This window comes from Boleophthalmus pectinirostris, unplaced genomic scaffold (assembly GCF_026225935.1).
Source record: "Boleophthalmus pectinirostris isolate CB_2022bp ecotype Guang Dong unplaced genomic scaffold, ASM2622593v1 HiC_scaffold_17, whole genome shotgun sequence".
Classification (NCBI taxonomy): domain Eukaryota; kingdom Metazoa; phylum Chordata; class Actinopteri; order Gobiiformes; family Gobiidae; genus Boleophthalmus; species Boleophthalmus pectinirostris.
Genome location: NW_026571115.1, coordinates 28,394,710 through 28,416,203, shown reverse-complemented (window position 1 = coordinate 28,416,203; position 21,494 = coordinate 28,394,710). Strand labels below are relative to the sequence as shown.

At 38.1% G+C, this 21,494-nt stretch overlaps 1 protein-coding gene and 3 gene segments (V, D, J or C); 1 reads left to right on the top strand and 3 right to left on the bottom strand.

Annotated features, from left to right (window-relative positions):
* Positions 1 to 3,342: 3,342 nt before the first annotated feature.
* LOC110158214 (immunoglobulin heavy variable 3-33-like) lies at positions 3,343 to 3,848 on the bottom strand. The segment is given in 2 exon segments: positions 3,343 to 3,665; positions 3,740 to 3,848. Coding segments are annotated over 2 exon segments (369 nt in total).
* Positions 3,849 to 6,745: 2,897 nt separating this feature from the next.
* On the bottom strand, positions 6,746 to 7,387 carry LOC110158230 (Ig heavy chain V region 5A-like). The segment is given in 2 exon segments: positions 6,746 to 7,261; positions 7,345 to 7,387. Coding segments are annotated over 2 exon segments (525 nt in total).
* Positions 7,388 to 8,439: 1,052 nt separating this feature from the next.
* LOC110158229 (immunoglobulin heavy variable 3-23-like) lies at positions 8,440 to 8,929 on the bottom strand. The segment is given in 2 exon segments: positions 8,440 to 8,768; positions 8,835 to 8,929. Coding segments are annotated over 2 exon segments (384 nt in total).
* A 3,379-nt stretch (positions 8,930 to 12,308) lies between these two features.
* On the top strand, positions 12,309 to 21,494 carry LOC110158252 (calcium-binding protein 5-like). Its single transcript, XM_020922697.1, has 6 exons — positions 12,309 to 12,359; positions 12,476 to 12,503; positions 13,155 to 13,298; positions 15,400 to 15,509; positions 19,391 to 19,538; positions 21,466 to 21,494. The coding sequence occupies exons 1-6, from the start codon at positions 12,309 to 12,311 to the stop codon at positions 21,492 to 21,494; spliced, it is 510 nt and encodes a 169-aa protein (XP_020778356.1).

The following is a 21,494-nucleotide window of genomic DNA, read 5'->3' as shown; positions in this document are numbered from 1 at the left end:
AGTGATTTCTGACTTTGGGGTCAAGTGCACAGGTCTGGGGTGTTACAGTATTGAATGTTGGACTGTCTATAACAGGCACAAGTGCAGCAAGTGCTTTACAAGAAGAAACACTTCATAAAACATATATTTAAAATAGTACATGAAAAGATAGGTGAATAGTGAATAGCTGAACACACAATGATAACTATGTTATTAGGTTCTTTTTTTCAGACCTAGAGTGTTATTTCATACCTGACAGTTTTGACAGCTCACTAGCGTCTTCCTCAGAGTGGTCATGTGATGTTGCTGTGACGTGTCTGGTCAGCTGATTTAAACAGGTTTTGGCGCTGTCTTCCTACCGGTGGAGGCAGGACGACAGCGCCATCTGCAGTCCCACTTCCTCAGGACAGCATCCCAGGTGTGTGAGAGTAAAAAAGCCCCCTCGTCCCGGTTTACAGTCCTGTGGGCACGTTTCCGTATTTCGATTGCTTCTTTAATCCAGCGGCGATGTTTGTTTTCCTCTGCCCCAGTGATGTTTGCTCCATCCCAATCCATAACGTGGTTCTCTCTTTTACAATGGTCAGAAATGGCCGATTTGAGTTGTTCCTGTTCTGCTTTGTGTTTTGTTGCTCGTGTGCATGCCTTCGCTGTTTCCTTCTCGCATTCTGTTCTATGTTCCTTTTTTCGTGTACTGAACGCCCTCCCTGTTTCCCCGATGTATGTTTTATTGCAGGACATGCAGGGTATTTCGTATATAACATTATATTTATGCTCTGGTTCTATTTTGTCTTTCGGGTGGACGAGTAATTGTCTGAGTTTTCTGTACAGTTTCACTGGTGTGTTGATATTGTGTTTTTTCATCGCCCTCCGTACTTTTTCTGTTATGCCCCTGATGTATGGTAATGTTACCATGCCTGTGCTAATTTTTTCTGTTTTGTTTTTGTTTCTCTGGTTCTGTTTTTCTTTCTCCTTAACCTGTTGTTTATTGCCCATTTTGGGTATTGGCATTACCTTAGCCCATTGTGAATGTGTCTTCTTCCTGTTTGTCTTGTTCATCTGTTATGATGTTGGTTCTGTCATACAATGTTCTTACAATGGAGAGTTTGTGGGCTGTGGGATGTTCTGATGTCCATAAGATAAGATAGTCCGTGTGGGTTGGTTTTCTGTGTATTTTTATTTTGATGCTGCCATCTTCCTTGTGTGTAAAGGGGGCTTTTTTACTCTCACACACCTGGGATGCTGTCCTGAGGAAGTCTGACTGCAGATGGCGCTGTCGTCCTGCCTCCACCGGTAGGAAGACAGCGCCAAAACCTGTTTAAATCAGCTGACCAGACACGTCACAGCAACATCACGTGACCACTCTGAGGAAGACGCTAGTGAGCAGTCGAAACTGACAGGTATGAAATAACACTCTAGGTCTGAAAAAAAGAACCTAATAACATAGAATATCAGAAGACCAAATGAATCTCATTGGACTACACAATGATAACATCCAAATATTATGGGCCCCAAGCACTGGGGCTGCTCTAGCAGTGATGTTGCAATCTGAAAAAGATATCTTAATAGGTAAGAGAAAATTGCATTTGTTATAAACAGGGAGCTTCGCCATAAAACCCAATTGGGGCAATGCCTCCAGTATAAAGGTTCATCATTAAAATTCTAATCCCTTACTAAAAACAGGAAAGTACTTATAAATCACATTCAGTATGTCTAAATGTAAACTTAGCAGTGTAGCATGTTCTCAGATGAAGAGGGAGAGCATCCCAGAGCTTAAGGGCCACACAGAGAAATCTCATCCTCCTTTGGTTTTGGGGGATGGTGAGGAGGGAATTAAAGAGAGAGTCTGACAGCTTTTTTATTTTGTTTGTTTTTAAGGCAACCTCTGAAAAAAGTGAGCAGCACAAACTGTTTTTATCTGACACATTTCCAAATGGTGCTGCATAATTTCAATACAAAATTCATCATATTTATGCATCTATATAAAAAGTTGTCAAAAGAGGAATTTGGTATCACACATCCAGTTGCTGTGAAGCCTTCAGCAAATGATATCAGTGGTGTGAGAGCGCCTCATCTGGTGGTTATAGTGAGTAATAGTTTTTGTATAGCTCTACATATACTTAATGTGACTGTGGTGCTCTGGCACAGTAGTACACTGCAGTGTCTCCAGGCTGCATGTTCTGTCCATTCAGAGTTACTGTGTTACTGGAGGGATGAGCTACACACAGGAGCACAGCAGTAGTTCGTATTCACACTAATAGGGAGGAGCATTAGAGGGAGACTAATTATAGAACATGTGTTTGTGCATGTGTGTGATAACAATAAAGTTCACAATTTATCAGCAGTTTAGTTTTTCTTACTCACTGTATTGAGATGTTTCCAGTGATTAATTTTCCCCCCTTCTCCTCCTGTTTGGTGTAGTATGTGACTGAAACCTTCTCCACAGCTATGGTTTTAGGCAGGTTTACTCTCCCAGAACTGGGAGACTAAGTAGACTAAGAGACTAATACTTGTTTTACTTCATTCACTTGAGGCATTAATAATTTGTCTAATGTAGCTGCATGTCCTGATAAGGAGTGTGTGTCTGCTGCAGAGTCATTATTCTCTGTTTAATTAAGGTATTAATAAATGTAAACAGGTGTCAGCAGAAACTGAATAACCATGGACTTGAATCACATGTAGTATGTACTGTACAGACCAAGAGAAGAGTCTAGGAAAACACCGAAAGATGATCCATGAGTGCCTATTTAAAATGAATACTAAGAGCGTACAATACACCCAAAAGGTTCATTGTATTATGATTGAAAACTCACTTTTATTATTCAAGTTTTCTATAAACATCAGTGAGACATGTTAAGTACCACCGAACAGACTCCTTCCTTTTGACACTAGCACAAGGCATTTCAGGTTCTCATCAAAGTCACATTCACAAGTGATCTGTGACTGTGGGAGACAACATCATCAGTGTGGAGTGCACTGTCACACTCTCACATGGACCTTATATAAACACACAGGGACACAGCAGTAGTTTGTATTCAAACTAAAGGGGAGTGGCATTTCTTAGAAAAAAACGGGCTGAGAGTAAAACTCAGTTGTGGAAATAGGCAGTGAGAATTTGTGTATGCAAGTGTTGCATGTTTTTGTCTAATTTGGGATGAACTTCTTACTTAATGACAAAGTTCATTGTATTCTTGAGATCACATAACCTTTTTTAATCATTCATCAAGAATATCTGAATAAAATGACAGTGAAAAGAGGAAGGTAAAAGCACAAGACCAACTCACTACACATGTGTAGAACAAATGTTTCCCATCATCTACTGCCCCCTGGAGTTTGTGCTGGTTTTTGTACAGACTCATAATAAAGTTAAACCACAGTGTGTCGGGCACAGTAGTACACAGCAGAGTCCTCAGGCTGCAGGTTGGACAGTGTGAGAAACGTCAAGCTTCTGCCATTGTCTCTGCTGATTTCTATCCTCCCTTGAACACTGTCTGCGTAATACGTCTTACTTGCATCGTAATAAATGAGCCCCAGCCATTCCAGCCCTTTTCCTTCAGCTTGTCTGATCCAGTTCATCCCGTAGCCACCAAAGTTAAACCCAGATCCACTGCAGGAAAGACTGACAGACTCCTGAGGGGTTTTGAGCACTGGAGAAGAGGGAATGGACTGGAGGATCTGGCAACTCACACCTGACAAATAAAAACGAGTTAAACACATGCACGATCCAAACATACTGAACATGTTTGTGGAGAAGTGAACTCACAGGGCAGGGAGAGCGCCCCCATCAGGAGGACCAGTGTGTTCATCATGGTCAGACTGTGTTAGAAAGGATGTGTCTGTCACTTTATAACAGTAGACTCCAAGGATACAATATTTACATGGGCTGTGGAGAGGAGGGGTTTGTGAGGAGATTTAAAGTTATGGAGCATGTTCCCTAAGCAGAGCATATATGAGACTCACCCTGTCACTACTGGGCAAAACCAGGTTAAATTTGAATTACAAAAAAAGTTTGGTATTCAGTGAAATATATTTGTAGAATTACGTACAATGGTAAAGGTTATATTTTTCATACAAAAATAAAATAACGGTCTAGTAATTTACTGAACCAAGTTTTTTTATGTGACTTGGCTGTGTCTTGAGAAATATAAACTTCATCACAAGTGTAATTTGTCCAAATGCCCCAAAGCAACAGTTCAGTGTTTCAAATGTGTGTTATTTAGTTACTGTAGCCATTCTGTAAATGTGTAGTTATATAAAGTGACTGTATAAAAGCTTTTAACAGACATTTTGTGATTCATTTGCACATGACATAATTTTGCACATTTTAAATAAAACAATATGTCAATAATATCTCAAAATAAAACACAAAGTATTATGCAAGTCTTCATTTAAAACAAATGAACTCAGTGATATGAGAGCTCCTCTTCTGGTGACTACAGTGAATAACAGTCTGATGCATTTTTATACATTTCTACATATACTTTGTGTGACTGTGGTGCTCTGGCACAGTAGTACACTGCAGTGTCTCCAGGCTGCATGTTTTGTCCATTCAGAGTCACTGTGTTACTGGAGGGATGAGCTATACTGAACTTGTTCTTCAGTGAATCATTTATTGTAGCTGTACACCCTGCACAATTTTGTCCAATCCACTCTAGACCTTTCCCAGCAGGCTGTCTGATCCATGCTGTGTAGTGGTCAGTATAAGAGAGAGTACAGAAGCAGCAGCAGAAGAGCTACAGACAACATCATCAGTGTGGAGTGCACTGTCACACTCTCACATGGGCCTTATATAAACACACAGGAACACAGCAGTAGTTTACATTCACACTAACAGGGAGGGGCATCAGTCAGAAACCATAAAACTATGAGGATGTTGGACAGAATTTAGTTATCTTATGTATTTTATCATTTTGCAAACTATTATGAAAGTTTGCTCAAAATGTACTTAATGACTCATAAGATTTGGCACCAGTTTATTTTGGGTGAGTGGCAGTGGACACCAGGGCAAATTAAAGGCTTGTCATGTATAAAGAGACTAAAGAGCAAAGGCCCCAGTATGGATGTATGCTCTCATGGATTTTTGTGAAGCTACTGTACATAGCATCCTGTCTGACCCAGTTTGTAGTATAACTAACATAACACAATATGACACAGTACAGAGGACGGAGAGATTGTCCTGGCCACACAGTCAGAGTCAAAGTTTTCATAGGAGGTTTTTATTTTTTATATATTTTTTGAAAACCCCTCAAATCCCTTTAGTCCACACTTACTACAATTTAATTTTGTGTGACAGTTAACATAGTCCAAGGTGGCTTTCCATTTTTTCATAGGCTAATGTCCAATCTGACATATTAAAAGACATCCGTTCATAAGAGGCCACTTTATTCAGTTCTGTGAACCACTCATGGAACGCTGGTTCCTCCAGGTCCTTCCACTGTCTCAATGTTTTGTTTTTTTTCCAATCATAATACTGGTTTGACTAAACTCTGATGATGAACACTGAGCGGCCATTTTTTTATCATTCAGAACATAGAGTTGAGGGATGAATTTAAAGGTGTTTTGAATATATATATATATATATGTTTTTGTCGGACACCCGTGAATCTTCCTCCAGGAGTTTTGAATTAAAGGACATTCCCAGTGATGTGTCAGAGTTCCTTTCAGCATTTCTAGCAGTTGTCTGAGTCCACAAGCTTCAGTCTAAAGAACCGTGATGGAGTCCAGTAGAAATGATTCAAATTTTTTAATGAATTTGCTTGATTTTTACATCACTTAACATCTTATTTGTGTTTTTACATATTTTATTCCAATCAATGTCAGATTAATGTTAAACTCTGACCAGATTGAATTCAATGTAGAGCATTAGTGATTTATTTTGAAAAATCAGACCCCAATAAAAAGATGCCTCATGTCCCAATCATATTTTTAAAATGATTTCTGACAGAAGAGTTGCCTGTTGTGGGGAAGAGTCTTTACCAGTAACTGTACTCGAGCTAATTATATTCAAGTGTCAGTTTTTCAAATGATTTCAATACATTTCCCTCATACAAATCTGCAAATTAAACAATTCCCCCTAGTAAGCCAATCATTCCACACAACACACTGTTTATCTCTTAGGAGCTTTGGATTGTTCTGGATACAGGAGTCTGTATTAAGATGCACATTTAAATTAAGTATGTGAGATCTTTCTCCATGTATTAAGGAGATTGGCTATAATGGGATGGGAACAAATCTGAGAGGTAATTTTAGTTACTATAGTACTTTGTTACTATAATTTGATAAATTTATATAAATGTATATAAATTGATGTTAAATATTATATTATGTCTTCTATTATGTATTGTATGCTGCCTGAAATAAGAATTTCCTTCAGGATAATAAAGTATCTATCTATCTAGTTCCCAGAGCATCTATTGGGCTGAGTAAAGAGAACAGTTTGGCCTCTTTTTCCATCCACGGAGGGGCTCGTTCAGGTGCCAGTTCCCATTAATGATAAAGAATTAGGGAGACCCAGCCTCCTTTCTTGACTGGCATTTACATGTATATCAGTTTTATTCTGGGATGTTTTCTGTTCCAAAAAATTACTTGCAAATGCAGTGAAATTTATTTTTGGGGTGTAATGATTGGTAAACATTAATATAGAGTTTTATTTTGGTACACAGTTTATCTTTCAAATGTTAACTTTACCACACAGTTATAGGGTTAATGATGACCATCTTTGTGTGTCTAAGGGTTGTTGTTTTTTTTTTTTTTTTTTTTTTTCCATGTGTGTTTATTGGACTGAAAAACATAGAAATGCATCCTTACAATGAGTGGGCTTGGATTTCCACAAAATAGCCTGGAAAGAGGAAGATGATATCACAAATCATGCTACAGTTGAATAAATCAACACACAAAATTGTCTCAGTGGTGTCAGAGCTCCCCCTCTGGGGACTACAGTCTGATGTGTTTTTGTACAGCTCTACATATACTTTCTGTGACTGTGACTGTCTGGCACAGTAGTACACTGCAGTGTCTCCAGACTGCATGTTTTGTCCATTCAGAGTTACAGTTTTGGTTGAAGAATCCACATTTACACTGAACTGGCTCTTCAGTGAATCTTTGAGGTACATAGTGTATCCTGCACGGTGACCTCCAATCCACTCCAGGCCTTTCCCAGAAGGCTGTCTGATCCAGTGTGTGTGGTGGCTACCAACATCATATGAGACAGTACAGGGGATGGTGAGAGTGTGTCCTGGCTGCACAGTCACAGAGGCTGGCTGTGTCAGTGTCTCACACTTCACACCTGTGGAGGACAGAGCACAATATTGAGGATCAAACTGTACTGTTTAGTTGTACCAGAGTTTACTGATGTGAACAGAGACTTACAGAATCCAGCTGCCAGCAGCAGCAGAAGAGCTACAGACAACATCATCAGTGTGGAGTGCACTGTCACACTCTCACATGGGCCTTATATAAACACACAGGAGGACGGCAGTAATTTGCATTCAAACTAATAGGGAGGGGCATTTCTTGAAAAAAATAGGCTGAGAGTAAGAATCAATTGAGGAATTAGGCCGTGACAATTTGTGTATGCAAGTGTTGCACATTTTTGTTTAACTTGGGATGAGCTTCCAGCCCTTTTCCTTCAACTTGTCTGAGCCAGTTCATCACGTAGTCACCAAAGTTAAACCCAGATCCACTGCAGGAAAGACTGAGAGACTCCTGAGGTGTTTTGAGCACCAGAGAAGAGAGAATGGACTTGAGGCAACTCACAACTGACAAATAAAAACAAGTTAAACACAAGTACGATTCAAACGTATTGAACATGTTTGTGGAGAAGTGAACTCACAGGGTAGGGAGAGCACCCCCATCAGGAGGACCAGTGTGTTCATCATGGTCAGACTGTGTTAGAAAGGATGTGTCTGTCACTTTATAACAGTAAACTCCAAGGATACAATATTTACATGGGACTGTGGAGAGGAGGGGTTTGTGAGGAGATTTAAAGTTATGGAGCATGTTCCCTAAGCAGAGCATATATGAGACTCACCCTGTCACTACTGGTCAACAACAGGTTAAATGTTATTTACAAGAAAAAATGGTTTGATGTTTAGTATTGTATATTTCTAGCATTAAACACAAAAATAATGCAGCTTTGAATGTCCAGTTAAATTGTTTTGAAAGCGGATGAAAAAACTAGAAATAGAACTCATGTGGTTATAACTACCTGACCTGTTCTGACCTGTGATATAGTGTTATAGATTCATATTTGCTGAAAGGAATCAGAAAGGCATCTGGTGATATGGGGCTGTCTCATTTCAATACAAAAACAATCTTATTTACAGATCTATGTACACGAAAAAGAGGAAGTTGATACAACACATCCAGTTGTGGTTACAAAATTTAGCAAATAATGTCAATGGTGTGAGAGCGCCTCCTCTGGTGGTTATAGTGAATAACAGTCTGATGTGTTTTTGTACAGCTCTACATATACTTTCTGTGACTGTGCTGCGTTCGTCTTGCACAACAGTAGTACACTGCAGTGTCTCCAGGCTGCATGTTCTGTCCATTCAGAGTCACTGTGCTAGAGCCAACATTTATACTGAACTTGTTCTTCAGTGAATCTTTGATGAGCATGGTACATCCAGATCCACAGTGTTCTCCAATCCACTCCAGGCCTTTCCCAGCAGGCTGTCTCACCCAGTTCGTAGCATAACTACTGTGAGAATATGAGACAGTACAGGGGATAGTGAGAGTGTGTCCTGGCTGCACAGTCACAGAGGCTGGCTGTGTCAGTGTCTCACACTTTACACCTGTGGAGGAAACAGAGTGAGTGTGACCCAGTCAACAGTCGACCATATTCTGTCAATCAAACTCACTGTGTCCAACAGCCAGCAGCAGCAGCACACACACACTCCTCATGGCTGGACTCATGCTGTTCTCATGGAGACACCTCCCTATTTCTGCTTTTATATCTTTGATTCATTTGAATGAGGATCACATTATGACCATTATATCTCCACCCATTACTGGCATCACTGGAAACATTCAAGTTTGCTAAAATCATCAAAGAGACAAGTTCAGTGAAGCAGACTCCTTCCCTTTTACACAGGCCATCACAGAAGATATTTCAGTCTCTTGTCAAAACCACATGTACAAGTGATTTCTGACTTTGGGAGAAGAGCAGGGGGAAGTACAGCCTGACAAAGTTAGACATAGAGAAAGATCAACGCAATATGAAACATTATTATCATTATTATTATTATTTATTTATTTATTTATTTATGATTTTTTTTTTCATAATTTGTCTTCACCTGTGGGATTGTATTATTGAGTCAGATCATAGAACTATAATAAAACTATAATAATATGACTCCAAGATGGAGTCATATTGTTTTCAATGGCCTGTGCTCAATGGGCCCAAAAATTTTTTTTCTGCATTTACTTCCTTAATATGGGTGAGCTCCTCCCACTCATGTGACATCTGTAACGTGCACGGCATGGAGCGTTTGGACCAATCAGAGCGAGAGCTGCTAAAGTGGAGCTACCGCGGGCTCACAGCAGGGCTAGGTTAAATCTTACAAAACTTACTTTTAGGCGCTTTGAGGATTTACTTTTTTTTTTTTTTAAGTTTATATTGTGAGAATAAATAGATAATAAATAGTACTTACAATATCTGACATTTGTGAAAGTTGTCGATGCCCTGTCAGGCAAACACAGGTAGTTTGACTTCCCAAAAAATGCATTGTGAGATGGGAGAATTCTGCAGTACCTGGAGTGGCCACTAGTCGCTCTTGAGCCAGGACAGGGGAGTGCTTTAGCCAGTTTTTACTACAGAGCCATGAGTCAGATTTGCTGAGAAAATGTATCAAAAAAGTATCTGATACCATGAGAGTTTCTGAATATCTGACAGATTTAAGTAAGAGTAACATTATGTCAAAATAATATTACTCTATATAAAAGTAAATGTACTTAAGTAAACAATGTATGTGGGAAAAGTAGTACTCAAGCAAGAGTAACATAAACTTAACTGATAACATCTGATTTATAACTTGAAGGACTTAATTTTAAATAATGCTCAAAATTTGTTATTTTCAAAGGACGAACACAAAAATTAGACAAACACAAATCATATCTGAAAGAGTGCTGCAAAAAACTGAAATGTTCAAATCATTTCATATTGTCCACAAACAGCTTTTGTCACTTGTAGACTTACTCACAGTGGGAAGAGGAACCACAACTTTTACTCTAGTAAGATCACTGTATTTTACTTAAATAATACCCAAGTAGTAGTAAAAGTATGTTGCTAGAAAAGTACTATGAAAAGTACTTGTGAATATAACTGATTACTATCCACCTCTGGCCTTTGCATAGTGTAAATCATCTGAGAATACAGATACATAAATTAGTTTCTAATATAGGACAAAAATGAGGAAGTCATGACCATAAGTCCAGCTGCAGTTTATACACCTGGGAAATTCTATCATCTTTTTGCATTTTTCACTTTCGCAGTTTCAAATGATTTAACTGCCCCCTGGAGGCTGAAGTAGGTTTAGAGCATGGCAAAAGGAGAAATTCAATTTGTCAACCAGACAAAAGTTTATTTGGTCGAATACGTTTCACAGCTCACCTGCAGCTTCTTCAGTTCTGGTCAAAATGTTGGTGAACATTTCCTTATATCTGCCTGAAGGGAGGAGCTAACTTCAAAGAAACTACTCTGAAATGAACACACCTACTTGTTTACAGTTTCTGTTAGTTCGGCGCACACACACACACACACAACATTTAAAAACCAGTAAAAGAACTTTAAAAACGATTATGAAACTCACAGGGAGCCAATTCAGTGATTTTAAAACTGGTGTAATGTGGTCACGCCCTCTGGTTCTAGTCAGGACCAATAAATAATACACTTGAAAACTACCGCTTCATGACATCACAAGGTGGAACAGAGCATACTGAGCTTTGAGATGTAGACAGACTAATGATGCAGGATTACTCAAACATGTGTGAATTAAACAAAGCTCAACTCCAGGTCTGTTTTTGAGGAGGTAACAGCAGTCTAACATGACTTAAAGCTCAATTTAAAGTCTATTTTGCGTAATATTGGAGCTTTTAATTATGAAATTGTTTGCATGCACACATTTTGATACCAGTCTTGTGCAAGGACAAAGGCAGCAGCTACGATCAGATGTCACCATTGCATGTTATTCTGCGCGTGGTCTTATCCTGTAGGTTTCATAATGCCACCACGGTTATGCAATTAAATTATAATCTTGATTGGACGTTTTATCTTATTTCGTTGCACATGCAATGAGAATTAAGCACGCAATATGTCTACATTTTGTTACGCTCTGTTCTGTTTGTGCTGATAAAATTGAATATGGAAATTAAATGAATAAAGAGATTTACAAAACGTTAAATTAAGGGTCCGTATTACGCCATTTTCTGATCTATGTTACAATTTTGTTTCTTCGTCTCAAACGTACTGTACCTGGAGTTGCATTTTGTTTCATTCACACATTTAACTCACAAACCCTACATATTTAGACTAGAGTTCTTTTATTCCTTTCTTTTATTATTAGACCAAACATACTGCCATTTTTATGCATCATTTACAAGTACACTGGGAAAAAAAAGCAATATCTAGCTAAGTTAACATGACTTAAATTAAGAATGATTTACTTAGTCTTGTTCCACTGGCAGATCATTTTACTTGTCAAGTGAAATTTATTCAAATCATCATAAAACTTTCTTAATTCAAGTCATCTTAACTTGGCTAGATTTAGTTTTTTGCAGTGTAGATTTTTTTTAAAGCCATAGTCAAAGGTTTGTTGTAACTAAAAACTGTATTTAAGTAAGAGTAACATTACCTGTGTGTGTGGTTGTAAAATCCAGCTTTACGAATGTTTCTAATCATTTTTGTAGTTTTGTAGTTGGAATGTAAAAACTTTTCTAATTGTTACTTTTAATGTAATGTTCAAGTAATGTTCCATTTCAAAAAATATATATATTTCAAGAACAATATTTTGAGAACATCTGGAGACTAGAAAGTTCAATTTGTAAATTCAAAATCGGGAATTACACACATTAATCTTGTGAGCTGATGTTGTACTATACCATACTACATGGACATAGTATAACATAGTCCGTGCTAAGCCTCCGCTATCTCTCTACCAGATTTATCTTGCTTTTCTGGACCAAAGCTGTCGAGATAATCCACATCACGACGCACTTGACTGCTGTCCACTCATGAACCAAAAAGGAGAAAGGAAATAAGAAGAAAAAGAAGAGTTTCGATTTTTCTTTTATGCTTTAATTTTTTACCAATTTGCAAATAAAACGATTCTGCGATCATGAGTTTAAAACAGCCGTGCATTTTTCTCAAAGGAGCCGCCAAGAGACATGTGAGTCACTGTTGTATGAGTGTGATTCTTTATTATTCAAATTATATTGAAACTGTAAATGTTTTATGCAAATAAAATAAAAAAAAGTTTAATACTTGAAACTTTTTTCTTTGCAGAGAAGACTTACGAATGATGAAATTGATGGTAAATATGATTATGGATTTCATATTTTCTTTAGAATAGTTGTTTGTGGTGATGTGATGTGTGTTCATGGCACGAGTCAGTCTTGTATTCCAATCGCAATTTTGAGCTGGTTGTAGTTGTGATTATTTTGTAGTATATTTATTCAACTTTCAGATTGCATCTTAGATAAAAAAATAATAATAATAATAATTCAATTTTAAAAAATCTAAAATCTGTCTATGTCATTACATAATTTTACGGCTTAAACTAAAAGGACGCAGGAGATACTTTGCAGAGAGATGAAAGCTTAAGCACTTTTTTTCTTTTTTTCTTTTTTCTTATTCCAGTTTTTGCACTAACTCACAGGCATTTTGACTGTGAGCAGGGCAGATCTGACCTGTAACTTGGATTGGTTTGGTCTCCATGAATGTAGAAAGGTATTAAACCTTTTAATCTAAGATCTCCATGGAGAAAAGCATTTGGTGGTCCATTGTGGAAAAGTTACACAATGCACCTTTTAAGTTATATTGTTGTATTTTTTCTCTAAGTTTATTTATTTATTTATGCCCATATTTGTCCAATATTTCACTTCAGTCCATTTGATTGTCAGTCTTTGAAAGAGTCTTTTTGATCTCCTAAGTTTTTGTTATGATTTTGTCTTGTCTCGTTCAGAATTGCGTGAGGCATTTGTGGAGTTTGACAAAGACAAGGATGGCTACATCAGCTGTAAAGATCTGGGGAACCTGATGAGGACCATGGGCTACATGCCCACAGAGATGGAGCTCATCGAACTGAGCCAGAACATCAACATGAACTGTGAGAGGCACACACTACACTTCACACACATTATACAGATTATTATCACCTCATCTTTATGCTCTGTTTCAACTCTCTGTATATAAAACTGAAAACAGAAAGTGCTTTCATGTTTCAAATCCATTCTCCTTCACCAAACTCATCATCGGGACTCTTCAAAAGTGTTCAATATCCACTTTTGAAGCTGTCAGCAGTCAAAAGAAAGGAACTGGGGATTGTCTTGAGAACACTCCCATATTTATCATGAATACGGTTTGGCCCTTTTCCTTTTTAGAGTCAAACTCACTACTGTAAAAAGCAACTCTGAAAAAAAATCATGATTAATGCTGTCCCTACTACTTTTATTGATGGTGAACCAGCAGTAGGAGTGGTGGGTGAGTTGGCATTTCTGTCACAAGTTCTGTCTGGTTCCCTAAAAGTTGTAAAACATGCTCAAAAACTCCTAAATTAGTTTACGTAATCTAAGTCAAATGAAAGTAAAGAACAACAATCAAGTCCAGTCAACTTAAAGCTCCTGATATTTGGAGTCAAGAGTGAAAGAAAAGAGTTTGTACTGTGGCTTTAACTAGACACAATAATGCAGAGGTTTCCAAAGTCATATATTTTACAATTATGACACTGTATTTAAAGCTGAATTATGCAGCCTTTTCAAGAGAAGGTCTGAAGATTTCTCCATGGAACCCCTATTGTGTTCCCTGGAATGATCCATGGTATAATCAATAAACCGAGAACATGTCAGATCTGTAGACAACATTTAATCATTTAATAAAGGAAAGATGGCTGAGTTCAATGCCATACATAGAGGCAAAACAATGAAATCTACATGAACATGAACCACTAGAAGTTACACCATGCCCCTTTAATCTATTCTCTTTTATTTAAAGATCACATATTACGCTATTTTCTGATCTGTTATAATGTTGTTTCCTCATCACAAACAGACCTGGAGTTGTGTTTTGTTTCATTCACTCATGTTTTATACACAAACCTGCATATTTAGCTTGAGTTTTTCTCTCAAACTCCACTGTGTTTTTAAACCCTATACACTTTCACTAGAATAATTTGGATGATTTCAGCCCTGGAACTGCCAATCTCTCCAGAACAAAAATTAAAATGTAGCTGTTAACATCACAAGGTGGAACAGAGCATTTTGAGCTTTGGAGATGTAGATAGACAGATAATAAAGGATTACTGAATCATGTGTGAATGAAACAAAACACAACTCCAGGTCTGTTTTGATCAAGTAACATTATAGAGTCCATTTTGTGTAATACAGGACCATTAAAACTGAAATTAGGTAATTAATACACTAAACTATTCTGATAAACAGTGAAATAACTACTTGAAAATACTTGTAATAAATACTAGAGTCGACAAAGTGGATCACAAGTCGAATAACTTGTGAAAACTATTATCTGTATATACTCAATTTTGTGCAGTTATAGTTAGCAAAGTTATCGCCACAATCACAACAAGACACAAATTACACTCTCCTTTGCCTGAATAAGTAAACCAAGGTAGGGCATCAGAGATAAATCCTAAATAAGAGCAAATAAGATGGCAGTAGTGTATCACATAGGCCTGGCTTGTATCAATTTTCTTTCTCTCATTACAGATACAAACTAAGGACTTTTTTATCATGAGTTTTAAGTCATGTTATAATGTTATTACCTCTTGAAAAACAGATCTGGAGTTGTGTTTTGTTTCTTTCACACATGTTTGAGGAACCCATTATTATTATTATTATTATTATTATTATTATTATTATTGTTATTATTATTATTATTATTATTTCTTCATCTCCAAAGTTCAAAATGCTCTTATGATGTCATGAAGCGGTAGTTTTCAACTTTTCACCTACCTTTTACCTGTTGTTCCAAGGCTGAAATTATCCAAATGACTCTACGATTCCATGATTTGACAGATAAATGATAAATGTATATTTACTTCAGCCACATATTGTACTAAACGTTGTTTTGTTATCATGGCAGGCCTATAGTATCATGTATATCTGGCATGTATATCTGTACTACTTTCCAGTCCATGTCTAGACTCGATACTGATTCTGATTCTAATCCGCATTACTTTTCTTCGGTTGCAGTAGGCGGCCGGGTGGATTTCGAAGACTTTGTAGAGTTAATGACTCCAAAGCTCCTGGCTGAGACTGCTGGGATGATTGGCCTAAAGGAGCTCAAGGATGCGTTTAAAGAGGTGAGCAAAGATTTTCTATAAGGATATATCTGTGGTGGAAAGAAACAAAGTACAGGTGGTAAAATACTGTACTTAAGTAGAGTTTTTTGGTATCTGTACTTTACTGAGGGCGCTTTCACACTGCTAGTTCGATTATTTGGTCCACACCAGGCAATAAAATTGTTATTATATAGCATATGGACTCCAGTGTGGTCTGCCATCACACCTGCAAATCAACCAAAGTCGGTCCGATTGACGTATATTCAAGGGTCCTTCACACAGGAGGTTCAACTACACGTGGCTCGGGGACACCAAGGCTTTCCCACATACCAGACCTCTGGCGTTTCCCTATTCCTTCTCCTCCAGCAGACACGGCAGACCCTGCCTAAGAGCCTTCCTGACCCAAGAATCTCGGACTCACAAACCTACAGACCACCAGCTACGGGGCAGGCATTCAGACCCAACCCCAGCCCCCGGGAGTTGGCGCGATCAGTTCGGGAGTCCAAACACTCCCATGATCCGTGACGCATTTCGAATTGTTTGTTTGGACCTACTGTTTATTGTTTGGACCCGAGTTTACGTTCTCACCAAAGAGACTGCACCAGAGTTTAGCATTTGGTGCAGAGTCGAGTGGACGGAGACCACCTCTTTTTTGAGGTCTCAGTCCACTTGATTTAGTGCGGGTCCAAGTGCGACTGAAGCTTTCACACCAATGAAAACAAACCAAAATAAGAGCTTTTGGTAAGAATGGAACGTTTGATTCGCACAAACTGCTGTCTGTGTAAAAGCACCCTTAAAAGGCTTATTTTCTGATCTATGTTATAATGTTCTTTCCTCATCAAAAACATACATGGCGTTGTGTTTTGTTTCAAACTTGCTCCTATAACCGCCAGCTTTGATGAGCTTCATTTGACTGGACTTGGTTGCAGTGGGTGAAGTCGCACTAATTTAGTCCACCTTTTTATACAACCTAATTTTTGGAAGAAATAGACACGCCAACAAAACGTGCTAGTCTGTGGTGGAAATTTATGGCATTTTGTCCAGGGGCAGGGCCGAGCGTACCATGTCAATCAGAGCTAATCAACTGCTGCGTACTGTGGTTTCCATTCAGTTTCAGTTCATTATATAATCTGCAGATGTAATTACAGTAAACATTATGGTTCACTGACATGGACAGTATTTTTGTGATCCAATAAATACAGCTGAGTAATAATTTTTTTTTTTATATATAATTTTCTTTTGTCTATAAAACTATAGCTCAGTTTGAATAGACCCGGTTAGAGGACCAAACCAAAAACCCTACACTTACCTATTCCTAAACCTAACCCTGAAACTTATCCTAAACTTAACATGATGTGGACTAAAAGTGGATATGTTTTTAGTATGGTTTTGGTTAAATTCAGCTTCATCGTGTCAAAAAGCCTGTTTTGTAGACCTGGCAGCACAGGTGAATGGGAAAACACTGTTTAAAAGCGGGTTGCTATGATTATAATAAAACGTTGAGTCTCGCTCTGGACGAAATGCAGAGTTTTAAGGGAGTCCCGTCCAAACAAATGTCCAGTAATTTCCTTTGTGGATCAATAACATTTGTCTAAGCCTATGTCCATGTCTAATATTTTCCTGCCTGCTTTTTACCCCTTGCAGCTGAATGCCTCTCTTAGTTTGTGGCTAATGTAAATCAGACTGTGCATGGTGTTATATGTAGCAGGTATCCAAGTACGTGTACCGGACTCTCCAGATGTGTTATTAGGATCTGGGAGATTTGAATCTCAATTAAGGGCTGCGTCCGAATGTCCACCCTAATCCCTAAACCCTCATTCACTCGGGATGAAAAAAAAAATCTAAAGGCTAAACTAAAATCTTGATTTCTGTCTTAAATAAAGATCAGATCAATTCAAGTTTTAGTCAAGATGGATTTCACGCAAACTTCCTGGATTATGTGCCTTTTGATTTTGAAAAATTATAAATGATCAGGATCAGCAATGCCATACACCAGCACTTATCTGTGTCCTTCAGTAGCGTTCTGTCTAGTTAAAGACTGCTGTTGTTGTTCCGACTTTCACAATGCATCGTAGTCTATATTGACTTAGTGTAGTGACAAACAATGCCCACTAATCTTTGGATGCATTGTGGGAAATTTTGAGTACACTACATTTTCACAGCTAAAAAATGGCAGGAATAGTGCGTACATTCAGAAGCAGCCATGGTTACAAGGTTTATATGCATTTAGAAAAATTGGTTTAAACTGGACTAGGCCAGTTATCCAGTTTTCCTGACGTGCACTTAAATGTAGTGAAAGCCAATAAACCCGAGCAAACAGATTAAGCAAAGAAAGATCATGGCTTGCTGGCAGTGTCTCTTTCAGTCTTTCAGTGTCTTAATCTGCAATTAAACACTATGAAACTATTTGCAAACTCTATTTAACTTGACCAGAAAACCTAAAAAAGACATATTGTGCTTGTGTCTACTATATAGTTATAATTTATGACATCCATGGATCATTTTGTTATGATTTGTACATTTTAAATTGCAATGATCATCTAAAAGGACTTGGCCTAAACGTCATCAGAACAAAGAGCCACGCAGCTGTTGGCACCTCTTATGAATATCTGCAGATCACCCTAGCAAACACCAAATTTAAAAAAAAAAAAGTTACACTACCCCACACTGCCAAATCCTACACCGATTACGAAAAAAGACCAAAGAACGAAATATGTACAGAGCAGTGGGCGTGTACATGTGGATTTAATCAGAGCAGTGATGTCCAGGAGTATAAAGATTGCTCAATTCACTCTAAATACAGCTTTGAGAGGGTAAACAATTTTGCATAATAGGTGAGCTTTAAAGGTGCATTGCGTAACTTTTCTGGTAGAGGGTCCATCAAATAGTCTCTTAAAAACATCTCTATGGAGATGTCACGGCTTTCTCTGGAGTGTTTCACAGTAGGGGATTCCAGCTTTCTATCTTCATGGAGACCAAACTAGTTAACGGTCAGATCTGTGGAGAGGCAATTCCGCTCACTAGATATTTTTGAGCAGTAAAACTTCTTGTAGTTGAAGAAATGTAAGGTTGAAATGTTTAAAGTCACACGGTGAGTCCTGCACGGGTCAATTTTTGAAGACCCTCACCCGCCCACAACCGCACAGTACAGCACCACACCCGCCCGTTAACCTGCGATTATATCAAAATTAAATCCACACTCGCTCGGACCTGTTAACATTCCGACCGTTACCCACCCGTGCCCATGATAAATCGGGGTCAGCTCATTCGTCTGACAGCCCAGTAGTCCAGGACTAAACCAGGACTGAATCAGGATTTAACATACACCGTGTCATTAGCGGATTATAAATACATACACGCCGTAAACCGCAGAGCTGATCACCAGGACTACACCAGGACTGGACCAGGACTAAACCAGGACTAAACCAGAAGCGCAGCCACTGAGCCGATCACCTCCGCTGATGGTTTTATGTAATAAATACACTAAAGTCACTCTCTCAACCTGGTCTCCCATCGTTCTAGAACCGGGAAATGGCTCTTGTTTACAGGGCAACTGACATCCTGGATACACGTGAAGTATTTTTCTCCCGTTCGTCGTTAATTTGATCCACTTGACCCGCCCGTGTGTAATCACTACCCACCCGCATACCCGCTCATAAAATTCCTGAATGTTAAAACCTGCCTGTTTCAGCAACTATTTGCGAGTACCCGACTCGGTGCAGGTCTCTGCTGTGACACAGTGCTGTGACAAAATCTATAGAAACAAGAGGGTGACAAACACCAAAGTTACATATTGGATCTTTACTCCAAACTGATATAACTTTACTATAACTACCATGATTTTGGTGAAGGACTCAGCACCAACTAATCATACTTTCACCTACCTTTTTTTGTCTTTTTAGTTTGATATTGATGGAGACGGCTCAATCACCATAGATGAGTTGAGGCACGCCATGGTGAAGCTGTTGGGCGAGCACACCAATCGCAAGGAGATCGAGGCGGTGGTGAGGGAGGCGGACAACAACGGAGATGGGACAGTGGACTTTGAAGGTAAGTTGTGCGTGTAGAACATTAAAAGAGACATATTACGTAAAATTTACCTTGTGTGTTTTTAACGTTATTCTGTTCTTCGCGTATCTAGTTTCATTCTGAAAAGTTTTGAGTATTTCCTTTGTGGAGATGTGGTGTTCTTTCTAAATAAAAATACTCGGTTTCAAATCTTAATGATGTGCCATGTAACTTCGAAGGTGGAGGGTCCGCTATTTGCTTGTCTTCCTGGAGCCTGTAATGTTCCACAGTAGGGCATTAAACATATTTCCCTCACGTTTATGTTTTATAGCTCAAAATCAACTTAAAAAAAATATGAATTCTTACCATCTATGGGTTTGCCTCTCCATAGATTTGACCATTAACCTGTCTCTATTGTGATTACCCTGTTTATTTCCGTACTGTGGAATAATCAAGGCAAAACAGTAACATCGCCATGGAGACAAGCAAGTGGCGGATCCTCCTGCAGAAAAGTTACACAAAGTGGCTGTACACAGATTAAATAAAAAATAAATAAATAAAATCCAGCACAGATATAGTGTAGAATTAGTTTGGACCTAAGTTTAGTCTGGATCTAATAGTGTCTTGTCTGCCTCTGTGAACCAGTCAGTAGTGCAGTTAGCATGCTAGTTGTTGTTAGTACAGGAATGGCAAAACTAGACTCTTGCCTCTAAAAGTGAGTGGGAAAAAAAAGAGTGAAAGTGAGTGTATATTTAGGATGTGGATATTTTATCTTGTGCAGCGCCTTTAAGAAATTTTAATCAGGAATTGTTTTAAAAGGTACACATATGTTCATTGAAAGTTTTTAATATTTTGAGATAATTTATGTGTTAGTGTCACGATGTTGCTCTGAAAACCAGTCCGTTCAGAATGCTTTGCTCCTCATAACGAAAGTGAAACTGAAACACATTTTACATTTACTATTTATCAACATCATTTTTTGACCAAGCCCGCAAACCTGTCTTGTGGCCTATCAGTGGAGGACCGCTTTTCTACAAAAGGTGCACTGTGTAACTTTTCTGGCAGGGGGGGTCTGTCAAATGCTTTTCAAATGTTATTGTTTTGTCTGGAAGGTTTCACAGTTTGGTATTAAACCTTTCTATCTTTCAAAACTAGACCAAGTTACAGGTCAGATCTGTGGAGAGACGACCCCACTCACTGTTAGAATGCCTATTTTTTTCTGTAATTGAACAAATGTTAGGTAGATCTGTTTATTGTCATACTGTGGAACATTGCGGACAGAGTAATGACACATCCACAGAAACAAGAAACTGACTGCCCCCCTACCGAAAAGTTACACAGTGCAGCTTTAAAGTGACATTACACTATTTTGGGTTATAAAATGACATATGTTGAGACATTATATTACTTATTTCTATTCTATTTTATTTTATTTGACATATACATTTATATAATTATGCCTTATTTGACACCAGTCTTTTGATATTTTTGCAACTTCTTTAGAATTTATTATTACCATTTGTATTTTCACTCTTTGTTATTATATTATATCCCCTTAACGCCTGAATTTATATAGATGTATGTAACAAAATGTTTGCGTTTTTGCCTTTAAGTAGATAGTAAATTAAGTTGAGAATATAAATTTGACCATAGCAAAAAAAACAAACAAAAAAAAAAAAAAAAAGGCTCCTCAGAAGATTCTGCATATGCACGAACCAGCATTAGGAGAATGCGGTTTGTTGCATATTTGTGACAGTCGGCGTTAAGAGGATATTGTGATGTGTGAGCTACTGTGTCCAAATAATTTCCCTTGTAGATCAATAAAGTTTGTCTAAGTATAAGGGTAACACAATAATTATAACGCAAAAATGTGGTCAAAAGTACTTTGAAACGCTAGAATGGAGCATAATATTTCAGACAAACTAAAATTATAGAGACAGATAATGATGACGTATTCTTGTCTTTGCAGAGTTTGTGAGGATGATGTCACAAAAATAA